Source organism: Natrix helvetica (genome assembly GCF_964273705.1).
Source record: "Natrix helvetica genome assembly, chromosome: 2".
Taxonomy (NCBI): Eukaryota; Metazoa; Chordata; class Lepidosauria; order Squamata; family Natricidae; genus Natrix; species Natrix helvetica.
The window spans coordinates 155,669,569-155,687,184 of NC_138552.1; the positions used below are offsets into that span (position 1 = coordinate 155,669,569).

The following is a 17,616-nucleotide window of genomic DNA, read 5'->3' on the forward strand; positions in this document are numbered from 1 at the left end:
ACCGCCTCCCCACAACTCAGATGCCTTCATTGATTTATCACTAGTTGATGTGATAACCATCAGTCTATATTATATATGTGCAAATATATTGTAGGAAAAGTATGTCAGAATGTGTGTATGAGAGTGAGAGGGAGGGAAGGCGAGAAAGGTTGTATTGATAACACCTCCTTCAGAAAATATTTGAAAGTAAATAGAGGAGGGAGATATTCACTTGGGTTATAACTGTTTTAGACCTATTGGTGACTTGGAGAGGATTGGGAGGGGATTCTTATTCTCTCTGCGTTCATCTCTTCCAATTGAGATAAAGAGAGAGCTTTGTAGGCCAATCTTCACAAGCTTCCTACTTATCTCTTATGGAATATGGGGGAAATCCTTGTGTCCTTGGCACATTGCAATTAAGCTGTGGCTATTTACAAGGTCAGAAATCTCCACTTGGAGGCAGGTTTCTCTATCTGCTCTGTCTTGCAGCAGGAGTTGTGAAGGTTTAAAAACTTATTTAGAAGTAATAAACAAGTTGGCCAAGAAAACTTCTCCTTGCTGTAGCATTAGTGGGATAAATTGTCTGAAAGTAAGGGAGAATCCTTTAGTCCATTAGGAATCTAACTTATTGTTCTTAGGTCCATAGCTTCCTATTTAAAAAATTATCAAATTTTAGGGGAATTAGTTGCCTTCTGCCTAATCAGTGATCTTTATTGATGGAATTAGGTTTGGTATGTGAACAGTCTTGAATGGTTTGGATGCATTATTTATTGGAATAGAGGACACAATCCCATGTTGATTTCTCCAGTGATCACATTGCTGACACCTTTCTCAGAAAGTACTTGAATGTTACTAGGGAAGGCGTTTTTCTCCAATATCCTTGCAGAAAACTTAAACAAAGTCTTCTGAATATTAATAGAACTTTTTTTCCCATTCCCTCTTGTTTTCTTTCTTTCTCTTTCTTTGTTGTAAACAAAAGAATACGAACATGAGTTTGTCTGTTGAATATGCGGTTCATGATTTCATTCTAAAAATTCTTCTATCAGGTAGTCAGCTGTCTGTAGATAGAAGACACTTAGTTTTGTCTTCTGGAACTCTGAGGATTTCCGCAGTGGCGTTACATGATCAAGGACAATATGAATGTCAAGCTGTCAACATTGTAGGATCTCAAAGAGTTGCTGTCCATCTGAATGTACAACCAAGAGGTAAACTTGCATACGCCAATTTGCTTGCTATTATTTCTTCACAGTTTTGAGTATTTAAATTTTAAACTGTTTTTAAATGTTTCCTCTTCTTTTGCTAGAGCAGTGATATAATTCTATTTTAAAAAGTACTTTTAATCTTTGCTTTCTGTGGCTTACTTATATTTGCCATACTGTAACTATGTTGATTGAGTGGTAGTTCAGTTGTTTCAAAGATCTAGCATTTCTTAATTTGTTGTATAACTACTTAGTATCCCATGACTATCACTAAGTGTTGTATTTTATGATTTATGATGAATGTATTTTTATGATGACTATGATCATTATTTATCACATATAGCAGTGATGGTGAACATTTGTCTGCTCAGGTGCAAAAGGGCGCACGTGCAATAGTGCACGTATGTGTGCCCATACCCATAATACAATGCCCTCCCCCCACGCTCCCCTCATGCATGGGCGCAGGCCTCACTGATGTTTCTGGACTTCCGGTAGGCCCGTTGGGCCGTTTTTCACCCTCCCCAGGCTTCAGGAAAGCCTCTGAAGCCTGTGGATGGCAAAAAATGGGCCCCAGTTTGGAAATGACCCCCCATTGCCCTCCAGAACAGCTGGCCAGCGCACGCACTGGAGCTGACATAGGGCAACACCTCATGTGCCCTCAGATATGGCTCCGCATGCCACAGGTTCGCCATCACGGATTTATAGTTTTTATGTACACTGAGAGCTTATGCACTGAAGATAAATTCCTTGTGTGTCCAATCACACTCGGCCAGTAGAATTCTATTTTATTCATTGTTTTCTCACAAACAAAAATCAGTATTTTGTTTACTGAAATGAATTGACTAAACTAAATATGCTCTAGGGAAGGGTCCACTAAAATGGATGAGGACAATTGTGGAGGGGATACAAGAGGGTTAATATCTCATCCCCATAAATTTCTTATTAGTACTCTGATCTGAGCCAGGTCCCCAAGCTTCCTTTTGAATACAATAATGGTATTTTTACTGATTTCATGTTTTAAAAAAACTTTGCTGAAATCCAAAATTCAGCTGTTACTGGGTGGATAGAGAACTGAGGAGCAGAGAAGATTATATGTCGGAAAAATAGGAACTTCATAGCTGTTAAAGCATAACGATGCATTTAGTCCTCGTATTAGGGAAGGAATGTTAGCATGAAGAGTTGGAAAAAAAATGGCTAAGAAACTAAATTAAAAAGTCCTCATCCTGAATCAAGTCTTTGGAATGAACTCAGGTTCATGTTTTATATTTATTAGAAGTTTATTAGAAATTTATTTAATCCTCAATTTTAGATAAATTATATTCTGTACTATATGAATAGCATGATGTTAGGCTGAAAACTAGGTGATTATGATATGAATAAAAATCGCTTATTTAAAAAAAATTATCAGCTTGATATTTCCTTCTGGGAATCTTTATTTTAGTAACTCCTGTGTTTGCTAATGTTCCAAGTGACATGACAGTGGAAGTGGGTACAAATGTACAGATTCCATGCAGTTCTCAAGGAGAACCAGAGCCAGTAATAACATGGAATAAGGTACTGCATGCCAGTTTAATATTTCCTAACTTCCTGCAGAGTTTAGTCTGTAAAAAGAATATGTTTGCTTCTTCTCTGTGTAACATTATCTTTCCTTTGCTTGAAACCACCTATTGTAGAGGCTACTCAAAAGGCAGTGAGATGTTAATTAACAGGCTACTTTGATTAGAGTGTAAAGTCTTACACTGAAAATCTAATTCTTTCCAATTACAGGTAATCCTAAACTATGACTACAATTGAGCCCAAAATTTCTGTTGCTAAGTCAGACAGTTGTTAAGTGAGTTTTGCCCCATTTTATAACCCTTCTTGCCACAATTGCTAAGTGAATCATTGCAGCTAAGTTAGTGACACAGTTTTTAAGTGAATTTGGCTTCCCCATTGACTTTGCTTGTCAGAAAGTCACAAAGACTGATCACATAACCCCAGGATACGGCAACCTTCATAAATATGAGCCAGTTACCAAACATCTGGATTTTGATAACATGACCATGGAGATGCTGCAACTGTCGTGTGAAAAACAATCATAAGTCACTTTTCAGAGCTGTTGTATCTATGAATTGTTGTAAGTCGAGGGTTGCCTGTATACACAGGATCTACACAATCCTGTTAAATTTCAGTAAAGCATTAGGAAACATTGTGGGTACTCCCAGGTAGATCTGGAAAAAATGTTCAAAGAAATACAACATTAAAATACAGTTTTTATTCTATGGTGATTGTGGTGGAAAGCTTGAAGTTAAAGCACATATGCCTTTCAAATTATATACAGATAGTCCTGGTTTATAACAGACTTGGAAAGAGTTGCTTCCAGCTGCCATAAAACATGCCATTCCCATCTCCCCATGGTTACATTTTGGTTGCTTGGCAACTAGCTCACATTTATGACTGGTTGCCAAGGTCCTTACAAGCAGAAGGGATGGAGTGAAGCTGGACTCCTTTCTCAGCCCCCTAAAGGATTTCATCTCCGTGCAGCACAGAAGGGAGTTGAAATCCTTTGGTGGGCCGAAGGAACAGAACTGGAATTTTTAGAATTTCAGCTCCATTCACCTAAAATTTTGAAGATTCCAGCTCTGTTCCTGAAGCCCCCCAAAGGATTTCCCTTTCAAGCATGGAAGGGAGCTGAAATCCTTCAATGGGCTGCAAGAACAGCTGATGGGGGACAGGAGGGAGGACTGAAATCTTTTCGTTTACTGAGGAAACATTTGAAAGTGAAAGGGCTGCCTGCCAGTAGGATTTCAGCTCCATGTCGCACTGAAATCCTCCCAACAGACAGACAGATCTTTTGCTCTCTCCACTTAATGACCCAAGATATTGCTTAACAATTGAAACAGAGAGAGTGCTGGATTGTGGTCATTGAGCAGAGCAGTCATGTGCTTCTTAATCAAACGCTGAGATTCAGATTTCATAATTTGCATAATTTAATAACCATCAAGTCAAATGTAAGTTTTCAGCAACTTTTGAGTCTCTTTATAAACTCTTAAAAGTTGAGTCCAAGCTTAGTTCTGCCTAGGATAAATTTTCTAAAGGCAAACTGATTCAGTCAGAGATAACTTTGACCATTAACTTAAATGAGTCTCCTCTAAGCATTATTAAATCTGGATGCAAAGCACTGAGTAGAAACCAAGAAGTCTGCTCATATGATAGTATTTTTTTTTCCTTTTCTCTCCTTCCTCCACCATTTTCTTACATTTGGTTCATCTGCTGTAGAACATTTTCTCCTAAAGGAGCATATTTGGAGGGCATATTCTGGAGTGCAGGAAGAAGGAATCACATTTTTCTGTTTTGCAGAAGAGGTAGTCCCATCAGTGGTGTTTACTGTTTTCGTGGGAGACCTTACAGTAGTCTTTCTTAAATTGTTTAACTCAATTACAACTTTTCTAGTCTTCAATAATATAATTACATCCCCCCCAAAATAAAACAGATTCTTTTTCACAAACTTCTCAGCAGTGGCAGTCCCAAACTGGATCCTAAATAACAATTTGAAATTGCTTCATTAACCCCAGGATATATCCAAATTACCCCACGTTTAAAAAACACTGCCTTAGAACAAGGCTAGGCTTTGAAAAGACAGTTTATGTATATGAATCAAGAATTCCTTACCTGTTAGAGTTGGGAATTTAAATTTAAATTTTCCTTTGACACAATTTAAAAAACACACAACAAACACCTTCAAAAAAAGTCAGTTCTTCTAAAACACTGCCTAAGTTATGGAATAACTTGGCCTTTTAATTGCTACAGGATGGTGTTCAGGTGACAGAAAGCGGGAAATTCCATGTTAACTCTGAAGGATTTCTTACTATTCGCGATGTTGGCCCGGCAGATCAAGGCCGTTATGAATGCGTAGCAAGGAATACGATTGGATATTCCTCAGTTAGCATGGTATTAACAGTGAACGGTAAGATTTATACATGAGAATAGACAACTACAGATCAAATATTGTGTGCATTGAGTTAAATTATTAAAAGTTATCAGTGTAATGCATCAGTATTTTGGAAGAATTATGAAATTTGACTTTAATAATCACCTCTCCTTTAGTAACTTTTATTTAATAAAACGGCACTGAGCAACATGTTTGCTGGTTGCAAATTTAAATTAAGGACAGATAGTCTAAAACTTAAATAATTGTGTAATGGAGAATTATTTAATGTTCAGTGTAATAGTTTATTTAAAAAGCTTTGGGGAAATTATACTTATCAGTGGACACAAAAATACCAAGAGGAGTTTTGTTGGCAGAAAAAGTCTCATTTTCATCATATTCCTTTATCTTTCCCCCTTTTTTTGTACTTTCTTTTGTTTAGAGCATGGGTGTCAAACTTGTCGCGTCATGATGATGTCATGTGTTGTATTGCAACGTTTTTTTTTCTTTTGCAAGCTGGGTGGGTGTGGCCTGAATGTGACACATCTGGGCCACGGATTGACACCCGTAGTCTCTAGAGCAAGGGGTTATTAAACTCCATGGATATATTTCATGGAGTCCATATTCATGAATGGGAGAAATGTCCCAGCTTTATTTTCACTACTTCACTAACTGAAATTTAGTTTCAATAGTCTTGTTGTTGATTTAAAGGATTTTTAAAAAGCACATATATTGCTATATTGCATATTTACTATTTTTTATATTTTGATCTTTTACTTAAGAATAATTAGTTTCCTTTGTAGTACAATCTAGGGCAATATATTTTATTTTATGTTTTTGGATATATTTTTATGAGAATGGATTAGTGGGTTTAATCAGATGCTCAGAGGTGGCATGATACAAAAGGTTTTTCTAGACATAAAATCTATAAGTTCTTCCCATGTTAGGGCCATGATGGGGATAATGGCTGCAATTATTTTTCTTTTTTTAATAATGGCAACAAATTACAAAAAGGGAGGAAAACAAGTACACTATACTATTGAACAATATATCTTATATTATTTATCTAATAGTATATCAGATAATAATATTGCCATACAACAAAAGTTGTCGTTCATACTTTCACCTAAAATGAGCACTCCTGTTCAGCGTTCCTCATCCATCATTCTTTTGAAGGGAATTGCAGTCACATTGCATATTCTGTAGCTTACTCATTTTGATGTTCTAAATATTTTTTTTCTGAAAAAAATGGAAATATATTTTTAAATAGTGGTTGTGAAAGAGTAATTTTGTAGTTTTATAACATTTCCATCAGATGAGTAATTTTACAGAAAATAGTAAACAGAATTTTATTTTTAATACCAAAATAATGTTATGTCTAGACTTTGCTTATCTGTTTAACTCTGAAAAAATGTTTAAGTTCCCCTTTTTTCTTTTTAGTTCCTGATGTGAGTCGAACTGGAGATCCATTTGTAGCAAGCTCAATTGTTGAAGCTATTGCTACTGTTGACAGAGCAATAAACTCCACACGCACACATTTGTTTGATAGGTATTGTATATAATTGGAAGGATTTGTTTATATCATAATAATATATTGGTTGTCTCTTAATTACTTGATTACTTTACTTGAACTTGACTTGGAATTGCAATACCCTAATTCTTATAATTATTTTAGTTGGTTCTTTTCCAGTTTCCTATCCTTTCACAAATATACCTGTTAGGTATTTGTGTAACATAGTAGATGACAGTAGTCTATTTTCCCATTGGGTGCTGGAACTTTCCTCCTTTATGTCTTCTGGGTATTTCCATTGGGTCATACCAATTGAAGGGGAGACCAGTTTAAAGTGAAGCCTGTAAACATTGGAAATGGAACTTAATATTATTCCTTGATGGCTTAACAAAAGATTCCTCTTAGCAGCTGTCAAATGCTAATTTTTTAAAAATCTTTTTTATTGGCTTGCAGTACTGGATAATTACTTGAGGTATGTACTTGTAAATTGTTTACAGATGTTTTATATATATATATATATATATATATATATATATATATATATATATATATATATATATATATATATATATATATATATATATATATATATATATATATATATGCATGCTGGTTTTGTTGTATTCGGGTCTTTTCCCGTGTAAGATGTAAGAAAATATATATATATATATATAGTCACAGACCAAAAACACAAGTACTACAAAGAGACATAAGAGAATTGATCATAGCAATCAGTCACCAGAAGGTTAAATAAGGAAAGTTACAGCATTCTCCTCTAATGGTTACAGCTCTTAAGAAAAATTTGGAAACCTGAGAGGAGCCATCTCCAAGGCAATATTCAAACAAATTACAGCCATTAGGTCTAGAAGGGACGATTTCAAGAAGAGACAGTAACTTGGATCTATCTGTGTTATACATGGGACAAAACAGAAGGACGTGCTCCACAGTTTCAACCTCCGCTCTGTCACAAGGGCATAGCCGCTCGTTAATCGGGAGCCTCTTAAAACGACCATCCAAAAGTGCTGAGGGCAAGACATTAAAGTGAGCTAGGGAAAAAGCTCTTCTATACTTAGGAATGGTTAAAGTATAAAAATAGGAAGCCATCCTCAATCCATAATTATTAAGTTGGTTAAAAATCAGGGGGGAGCAAGTTTTGTTGGCTCTGGCTTGTAGATATGGTAAATCAATGTCCACAAGCCGTTGGACTACCCTAAATTGGGCGTCCTTAAGTGCGTAGTTTCCCAAGGCATCCTCCGTGAAACCTAGCAGATGAAGTTTCTTCAGCAGCTCTTTCTCCCAGCGAGAAATATGGGAGTCCGCAAACGCCAGGGAGAGGTAGCTGCCAGGAACTGCCAGAAAGAGCACCCAAAACCACCATTTAAAGGTGTTAATCCAGGCCATACATTCCACCGATTGAATGCCCGGTTCCAGGTACATCGGGGCAAAAGCAACACAAGGGGGAAGACCCAGAAGTTTTCTAAGAAAAACTGCCTGGGTTCTTTCAATGCAATCCTTGAAGCCCGTATCCATGTTTAATATAAGCATTATTACTAATCTTGAATAGTGTTAGGATTAAAACTAGAGTTAAGCTAATCTTATTCTTCTAGACACTATGTTTATTTTTTGTCTTTTTCTTGTTAATTTATTAGTCGCCCTCGATCGCCAAATGATTTACTAGCCCTATTTCGATACCCAAGAGATCCTTACACTATTGAACAAGCAAGAGCTGGAGAAATATTTGAAAGGACACTACAACTAATTCAGGAACATGTACAAGATGGTTTAATGGTTGACCTTAATGGAACAAGTGAGTGTTTTTCTTTTGCATACTGTAGGAGTGCATGACATGAGGCCAGAGTATTTAACCTCTTACCACCTCTCTTCTTCTGAATTGTTGCGTCTCTGTTGTGACTGTATACACAAGGTTTGATTTCCTGTGATCAGAGCCAGATTCCAATATATTCTGTGGCCCATTGTGTTATGTCCTGGCAAATCTTTTACACATTGTGTGACAACAGGTATGTATGCAGTTTAATGTCTTTTTTTCCCCTCCTCTCCACTGAATACAGTGAGAGAAATATGTTATCCAGCAGTTCTTTTTCCATAAAATTCTGCCATCAAATGCACAGCCATAAGGGAATGGGATACATGATTTTGCATAAACAGCTTTTTCCCTGTTTCCATTCTTGTCTCTTCTCATTTTTGTATCTGATGAGATTACTGTGTCATCTTTAACTTTTTGTAACATGTCGGTCTCAGTTGCATCTGCCAAATAACCATTTTCTGTTTCATGTTCCATTGCATCTGCACTCTATCTCTAATGTCAGTCAGCAGATCCTGAATACAGAATTGTTCTGTAAAATAAGTAGAAGTCAAAATAGATTTCTAAAAAAATTGAGTGAATCATAGATTTTCTGTGATTGAAACCACTGGGTAAAAAGAAGGGGCCAGCTGCTTTCACTTTCCTTAAAACTGGCGGATAAAATTATAAATACCAGTGCAATTAGAAACACAAGGGAAGAGAGAAGGGGGAGAGCAAGATGAAACTACAGAAAATAACCAGAAGCAAGGATTGTGGTCTTCAAGATTAGGATCACACAATTGATGATGATGTTAATCTCAAATGAAAGAAAATAAATCAATCTTTCTTAAATCTGTCATGCCATTTTATTGGGAAAGTCCAAATAAAAATAGATGCTTTGGTATTTATAAAAGCAATGTCAGTTTTTTTCTTGGTGTTATTTACAAGTATCCAGTGTTTCAAAAACTAAGCCTTGCTTCATGTCAAATAGAATCTCTAGGGTGAGCCTAATTTGGATTTTTCTGCTTAATTCTAGAAGCAGCAGAAGTTAAAATTAAAAAGCAATTATTTAGTCATTCTTCCATTATCTGGCTGTTATCTATATTTCTGAGAGAAGTTGCAAAGAATTTGATTTAGATTAAAATGTTAGAGAAGCTAAATGAAAGGGAGTTAATAAACAGTCTAGTATTATTAACCAGATTTATTAGGTGAAAAGAAGTATCTTTTGCTTAGCATATTTCTTGTGTTTTGACTGTTTCTACAACTTAAAACCTAACTTCAGATTCTAGATTAGGAAATGTACAAGATTTGTGAGCATCTGCTTTGTCAATTTGGAACATCACCAGATTGAGTAATATAAGCTTCCCAAGGATGTCTGCAGCTGAACAGATCATTTATGCAGCTATTTATCACATGATTTCATATACAAATACCAAAGCCAAATTGTTAGAATGTATTTGACTTGTTAAAATCAAATAAATGCATCTTTAGCAGCGCTATTTGTGTTTTTTTTTTAAAAATTATAAATTAATGCAATTTCCTTATTAAACATTATTGATGTTAATGTGTACTAAAAGATAATACACAAGTGATCCTGGTAAAAACTGATTTCAGGTTTAATGCTGTTCATTTATTATCTCATGATAGCTAGATTTTAAATTCTTCTTCACTCTTTATCAGTATGCATACCCAAGCACAGTATAAGGAGCCTCATAACAAGGCTTGCTTGGCAATAGGGTTATTAACTCCAGGCAGAAATCCTTTACATATAAGTAAATTTGTGGATCAGAAAATATCTCGCCTATTTTTACAAGGGGGTGGGGCAGCATTCTGTCCAGGAATCTTTACATTTGCAACATTTCCTAACACATTCTTCCAGTAATTTACTTAAGAGTCAATAAATTAATCATCCCTGCAAAAATATTTTTGAATCCCTTCTTTCTCGAGAATTTCATATCATTTTTTGAATAGACTTAGCAGAGTAGCAATTTTGTAGGGTACCATTTTTACTTTGATTGTCAGCTAGTTAAAGAATTTTGATTGAACAGCCATAGTTTTTGAACCAATGATTGGATTACATTAAGTAATGCCTTTCGGAATATCATCGGAAGTAGAAATTAAATTTCAGCATTTTCATACTGGTTTCCATACTTAACTTACACACCAAAATATTTTTAATTTTTCTCCCTCATTTCCTGTTATTGTACAATCTATAGAACTAAAAGACCTTAAAATACAGAATGCCTGCTGAAGGTGATCTTTAGCCAGTTATTCTGTCTGCTTAATAAACTGATTAAAAAGGCATGCTGATCGTATTTGAGGTTTTTCTTTACTACTTCACCAGCATTTCATGATTGATTTGCTTTTTATCCTGCCTTTATTACTTTATGAGTAACTTATTTTTCTCTCTCTTATCTGTTTCAGGCTATCACTATAATGATCTGGTATCCCCGCAGTATTTGAATCTGATTGCTAACCTGTCAGGCTGCACTGCCCATAGGCGCGTGAATAATTGTTCAGACATGTGCTACCATCAGAAATACAGAACACACGATGGGACATGCAATAATCTTCAGCATCCAATGTGGGGAGCCTCTCTAACGGCCTTTGAACGACTGCTGAAATCAGTCTATGAAAATGGTTTTAATTTGCCAAGGGGCATCGGATCTAATCGACATTACAATGGATATACGCTCCCAATGCCACGTTTGGTATCAACTACGTTAATAGGGACTGAAACAATAACTCCAGATGACCAGTTCAGTCATATGCTAATGCAGTGGGGCCAATTCCTGGATCATGACCTTGACTCCACAGTGGCTGCCCTAAGCGAAGCCAGATTTTCAGACGGTCAGCATTGTAGTTCAGTTTGTACCAATGACCCTCCGTGTTTCTCTATCATGATCCCACCTAATGATCCTCGGGTCAGAAATGGAGCACGGTGCATGTTTTTTGTACGTTCCAGTCCCGTGTGTGGAAGTGGCATGACCTCCCTTCTCATGAACTCCGTCTACCCACGAGAGCAGATCAATCAGTTGACCTCATACATTGATGCATCCAATGTATACGGCAGTTCAGAGCATGAAGCACAAGAGGTCAGGGACTTGGCAAGCCACCGGGGCCTCCTGAGGCAGGGTATTGTGCAGAGATCCGGAAAGCCTCTCCTTCCATTTGCGACTGGCCCTCCAACAGAGTGTATGAGGGATGAGAACGAGAGCCCAATTCCCTGCTTCTTAGCTGGAGACCATCGAGCCAACGAACAGCTGGGACTCACCAGTATGCACACACTGTGGTTTCGGGAACACAACAGGATTGCTACTGAATTACTGAAGCTGAACCCACATTGGGATGGCGATACAATATATCACGAAACACGTAAAATCGTTGGTGCGGAGATGCAGCATATAACCTACAGCCACTGGCTGCCCAAAATCCTGGGAGTGGTAGGCTTGAAGATGCTCGGTGAATATAAAGGTTATGATCCCAACGTTAATTCTGGCATAACAAACGAATTTGCAACTGCAGCTTTTAGGTTTGGACACACATTGATCAACCCTGTCCTCTATCGATTGGATGAGAATTTCGAAACTATTCCGCAGGGCCACATCTCTCTCCATAAAGCTTTCTTTTCCCCATTCCGGATTGTAAATGAAGGAGGCATCGATCCGCTCCTTCGAGGGTTATTTGGCACTGCCGGTAAGATGCGTGTGACTTCTCAGTTGTTGAACACTGAACTGACGGAGAGACTTTTCTCCATGGCACGAGCTGTAGCTCTAGATTTGGCTGCGATGAATATTCAGAGAGGGAGAGATCATGGAATCCCACCATACCACGAATTTAGAGTTTTTTGTAATCTGTCTTCCACACACACATTTGAAGATCTAAAAAATGAAATAAAGAATCCTGAAATCAGAGAAAAACTCGAACGGTAAGTTCCCAATGTCAATGTTATTTTTATTGGTAAGTTATTGAGGTGTTCTAACAGAAAGGATAAGCTATTCATTGCCAGAACTGTATGATGTATATGTGAAACTTCCCATATATTGGTTTCATACATATATTTCAGAAGGAGATCCAAATCCATTTTTTCTAATATTGGGAGAAGGTTTTAATCTTCTCATGTACAGATAGTCCTTGATTTATGATCACAACTAAGCCCAAAAGTTCCATTGCTAAGCAAGACATTTGTTCAGTGAGTTTTGCCCCATTTTATGACCTTTCTTCCCCCAGTTGTTAAGCAAATCACTGCAGTTGTTAAGTTAGTAGCACAGTTGTTGTGTGAATAAGACTTGCCTACTGACTTTGCTTGTCAGAAGATCCCAAAAGATGACCACATGATCCTGGGACACTGCAATCATCATAAATACATGCTAATTTCCAAGAGGCTGAATTTTGATCACGCAATGGTTGTAAGTGTGAAAATCAGTCATACATTACTTTTTTCAGTACCGTGGTAATTTGTTGTTGTTGTTAGTTGCGAAGTCGTGTCTGACCCATCGCGACCCCATGGACAATGTTCCTCCAGGCCTTCCTCTCCTCTACCATCCCCCGGAGCCCATTTAAGCTCATGCCTACTGCTTTGGTGACTCCATCCAGCCACCTCATTCTTTGTTGTCCCATTCTTCTTTTGCCCTCAATCTTTCCCACCATTAGGCTCTTCTCCAGTGAGTCCTTCCTTCTCATTAGGTGGCCAAAGAATTTGAGTTTCGTCTTCAGGATCTGGCCTTCTAAAGAGAAGTCAGGCTTGATATCCTTTAGGAATGACTGGTTTGATTACCTTGCAGCCCAAGGGACTCACATGAGTCTTCTCCAACACCATAGTTCAAAAGCCTCAATTCTTTGGCGCTCAGCCTTCTTTATGGTCCAACTTTCACAGCCATACATTACAACTGGGAAAACAGTAGCGTTGACTATACGCACTTTTGTTGGCAGGGTGACGTCTCTGCTACCATGGTAATGTCAGTCACTAAATGAATGGCTGTAAATGAATACCTGTATTATAAAAGCGAAGAGGTAACTTCTCTGTTTTCTGAGCTGCATTGTTTACCAGTAAATTTCTATGTTTGAGCTTGGTTATTACTTATAAAGCCTTACATTGTTTGGTGTGATTCTTTGCAGGACTGTCTGTTTCCTGTAGTATTTGCCTGTCCTATATAAGATAGACTTGATCCCAGTAATTAAACATGTCACCTAGATGGACCCAGGGAGCAGATCTGCAATGTCTGTCCCCCTAAACAGCACCCCTATCCAGAGATTAGTTTGGTCTCTACCCGCCTCTCCTTCAAGTTAACATTAAAAACATGGGTCTTTCCTCAGGCCCTGGGTAGCATGTCTGGTGTATCCCTCTAGGTTGGGGGTGATGTGGGGAGGGGGATTGGTAATTTCACTGTTCTCTTGGACAATTTTCTTTCTTCTGTAACATTTTTCCTGTTTGGAGTTTAATGAAGCTATTCCGAGTCCTTTTGGGAGTTGGGTGGCCTAGAAATTGGACAGATAAATAAGTAAACCGTGCAATTCCTGAAGAAGAGGTTGCACTGCTGGTCTCCTCCCCCACCACCCCATCATGTCCTTGACCTTTCCAAGGGATCGAGGAAATATTAACATTTGCAGTTGGAGGGCCTATGAATATAAATGTCTCTGTATGCAAGCTGTCAGTTTTCTTTCAGAAGGCTGAATACAAACATTTAAGTGGCCCAGAAATCCATGAAGTTATGTTAAGTAGAATTTATTACTGAGCAGCTAAGAAGTCATGATGAAAAAATTCTAATAACTGCCAAATGTCCAGTGCAAGTGTGGCTCATTAAAAAAATGGTCGGATTCCTTAGGCCTGTTTCTCCTCCTCCTCCTCCTCTCTGTGCATAGGATTACATGACATTTATCTTAGTTAAACGTCTCTGAGACGAAGACTCTCTTCTCCTTTGGAGATAACTGTTTTTTGTTTTGGTAACAACAACATCTAGACAAGGATTCTCCAACTTGGCCACTTTAAGACGTGTGGACTTCAACTCTCAGAATTCCCCAGCCAGGGTGACTGGGGAATTTTAGGTGTAAGTCCACACCTCTTAAAATGGGCAAGGTTGGAGACCCCTGCTCTAGACATCCAATTGTTTACCTTTAACCATGTAAGAAATAAATTTCAGATAAGCTTTCACATAACGGATGTTTACCCTAAAATTAAGGACCTTAATTCATGGTCAATGGGAGATGTAGATAATCCACTCATTCTTCATTGTAGCTCTTTTCTCTAGTTTTCATAATTATTCCCTGGATTTGAAGGAATTCAGTTTTTTATGCCAAAGTAGAGTATTGTTTTGTTACTTATTGTCTTATACATGAAGACTTCTTGTCTTATACACGAAGACTTCTCACATCCATATATTATTATAAAATCATTTTTGAAAGTTTTAAAAAAATCTAAACTATTTCCTGGCATTCTAAATGAAAAATAGTATGCAGTTCATAGCGTATTCACATTTGGATGCCTATATAGTATGCAAGCTTTACATATGGAGGAATGGTAGCGTACAGATTTTGCCAAATGTTTTCCTAGATGAAGTAAGCTACCTACAGAGAAAGTTCCTTGAACCAACCAAAGTTTACTATGGTGGATATCATATTCTGTACCAGATGTAAAGAACCATGTTTTGGAAATCAGCTAATACTGCATAAGATTGATGTTTCTTTACCTTTTAAAAAATATTTTTAAAAAGCTAGAGAGCCTATTTTTTCTGCCAGTATGCAGTTAATCTTTTTCTTTGAAGACAGTTGCATTGTACACAGGTTCAAATATAGTCTTTCTGTAATATGTGAAGAAAACACTGACTGCTTGTTGTGACTGCTTGTTTTGAAATTTGTAGATTCAGAACTAAATCCAGTGAGCACTCTTTCAAATTAACACATGGTAAATGTGGCAAGTAAAAATTGAGCAAAAAGATATAACAAATCCAAAATAATTCCTTTTAGTTTTAGTTTTTAAGATTCAATATAACACCGAATTCCTACTTTGGGTCAACTGCAATCATTTATTTTTCTTGTATAGATTATATGGTTCACCACTGAACATAGATTTATTTCCTGCTCTTATACTAGAAGATCTAGTTCCTGGAAGCAGGTTGGGACCTACACTGATGTGTCTGTTGAGCACACAGTTTAAACGTCTCCGAGATGGAGACAGGTAAGTTTGGTATAAAACTAGTCATACTACACTTCGAAGAGTTCCAGTCAGAAGATAACAACCTAGAACCAAACATGCAGCAACAGTGAGCAATCCTTCTCTTTGCAACTCACTCTATCATTTGTGAAGAGCCATTTCTTAACATGTATGCCACAGGAATCGGCAGCAGGGAAGTCTTAATGTTTAGAAGTATATACTTTACTGTGTGAAGTGAATAGCAATAGCATTAGCAATAGCACTTTAACTTATATACCGCTTCACAGTGCTTTACAGCCCTCTCTAAGCTGTTTACAGAGTCAACCTATTGCCCCCCTGAGTCCTCATTTAACTGACCTTGGAAAGATGGAAGTCTGACTCAAACTTGAGCTAGTCAGGATCAAACTCTTGGCAGTGAGCAAAATTAGCCTGCAATACTGCATTCTAACCACGTGCCACCCACACTGTGTGTGCAGGATTTAGGATTGCAAGGAAGCTTTTGCACGCAAAGCTCTTGTCAAGGATTCCTTGTTACATGCCATTATATTGCCATTATGGACATCGATGCTTTGCTGCTTGAAAGATTGATAGAAGGCATAGAGGGGCTTTGCAGCTCATTTGAGTTATCCATAATGAGTTTAGATTTGTTCAGATGATACCAAAAAGAATGTCTCTTTTTATGTTTTATGGTATGTTTTTCTAAAAATAATTTAGAACACTTTTTCAAGAACTATCAGAAACAGTAATGACGTAGAGAAAGAGAAAGTCAGTGTAATGAGTAATTCTGCCATTAAATATAACCATGCTTTAAATGTTGTGTTAATGTGAATATATTCCTTCCTTTTCTTAGTACTGAATCCTTTTCTGTTACCCTGAATGCTGACTAAGAGTTTATTCTTACTTCACGTGAGACTACAGGTTATGGTATGAGAACCCAGGTGTGTTTACTCCAGCTCAGTTGACTCAGATCAAGCAGTCGTCCCTTGCAAGAGTTCTCTGTGACAATGGGGACAACATCACCAGAGTTCAACGTGATGTTTTTAGAGTGGCTGAGTTCCCACATGGCTACGGAAGCTGTGCTGAAGTTCCCAAAGTGGATCTCAGGATGTGGCAAGACTGCTGTGAAGGTACAGCCATATATATTTCACCCCTCCCTCTTTTTCTCCTCCTCTGAAAAAGCAAGGCTTACAGGTCTCAAATAAAATAACATCGTGAAATGCAGGAAGTCCTCGACTTACGACAGTTTATTTAGTGAATGTCCCAAGTTACAACAGCACTGGGAAAAAGTGACTTACGACCGTTTTTCACACGACCAGTGCCGTGTCCTCATGGTCCCATGATGAAAATTCAGATGCTTGGCAACCGATCCATATTCATGACAGTTGCACTCATGGTGGTCATGCGATCCCCTTTTGAGACTTTCTGACAAGCAGAGTCAATGGGGAAGCCAGATTCATTGAGCTACCCTGTTACTAACTTAACTGCAGTGATTCACTTAACAACAGTGGCAAGAAATGCTGTAAAATGGGGCAAAACTCACTTAATAAAGATCTCGCTTAACAACAGAAATTTGGGACTCAATTGTCGTACGTTGAGGACTATCTGTACTTAGCGTCCTGTGTAAGCAAGTCTGATAAAATTAGCCATAAAATTGTTCTTCCCATTAACTGTCAGACTTCTACTCTCCATGCACAGATCTCATTGAATGTTCCTGTCTTAGAGGAGACCTGATTTCACGTCTCCCTTGAAGGTCCCTGGGAGACCTCCTGGATGATGTATTATAATTGCTATGTAAACCACTCATTGTATGATGTAGATGTTTCCTAGGCGTTGTGCATGAGCTGCCCATACTTTGTAAACAATGTTAAGGCCACATGTTAGTTCCCATCGCCTTGCTCTTTAAACTTCAGCAAGTTTACATTTCTGAGATAGAAACACCTAGGGCCTGGCAGATTGTATCAGCCAAACCTAGTAACAAATAATCTGGCAGGAGTTTGTATGAAATTGGGTCCTTGACCTAGAAGTTAACCTCTCAAATGAAAACTGTAAAAGCCTTTATCATTAAGAACT

The 17,616-nt window shown here is 37.7% G+C and overlaps 1 protein-coding gene across 3 annotated transcripts in view; it reads left to right on the forward strand.

Annotated features, from left to right (window-relative positions):
* The window catches only part of PXDN (peroxidasin), a 105,195-nt gene that overhangs the window by 74,240 nt on the left and 13,339 nt on the right, over positions 1–17,616 (forward strand). For all 3 annotated transcript variants that reach the window (XM_081942185.1, XM_081942186.1, XM_081942187.1), the window contains 8 exons: positions 1,026–1,184; positions 2,620–2,732; positions 4,968–5,124; positions 6,526–6,634; positions 8,245–8,402; positions 10,821–12,324; positions 15,436–15,570; positions 16,465–16,673. In XM_081942185.1, coding sequence (XP_081798311.1) covers positions 1,026–1,184; positions 2,620–2,732; positions 4,968–5,124; positions 6,526–6,634; positions 8,245–8,402; positions 10,821–12,324; positions 15,436–15,570; positions 16,465–16,673 — 2,544 coding nt within the window. The remainder of the gene's footprint in view (positions 1–1,025; positions 1,185–2,619; positions 2,733–4,967; positions 5,125–6,525; positions 6,635–8,244; positions 8,403–10,820; positions 12,325–15,435; positions 15,571–16,464; positions 16,674–17,616) is intronic.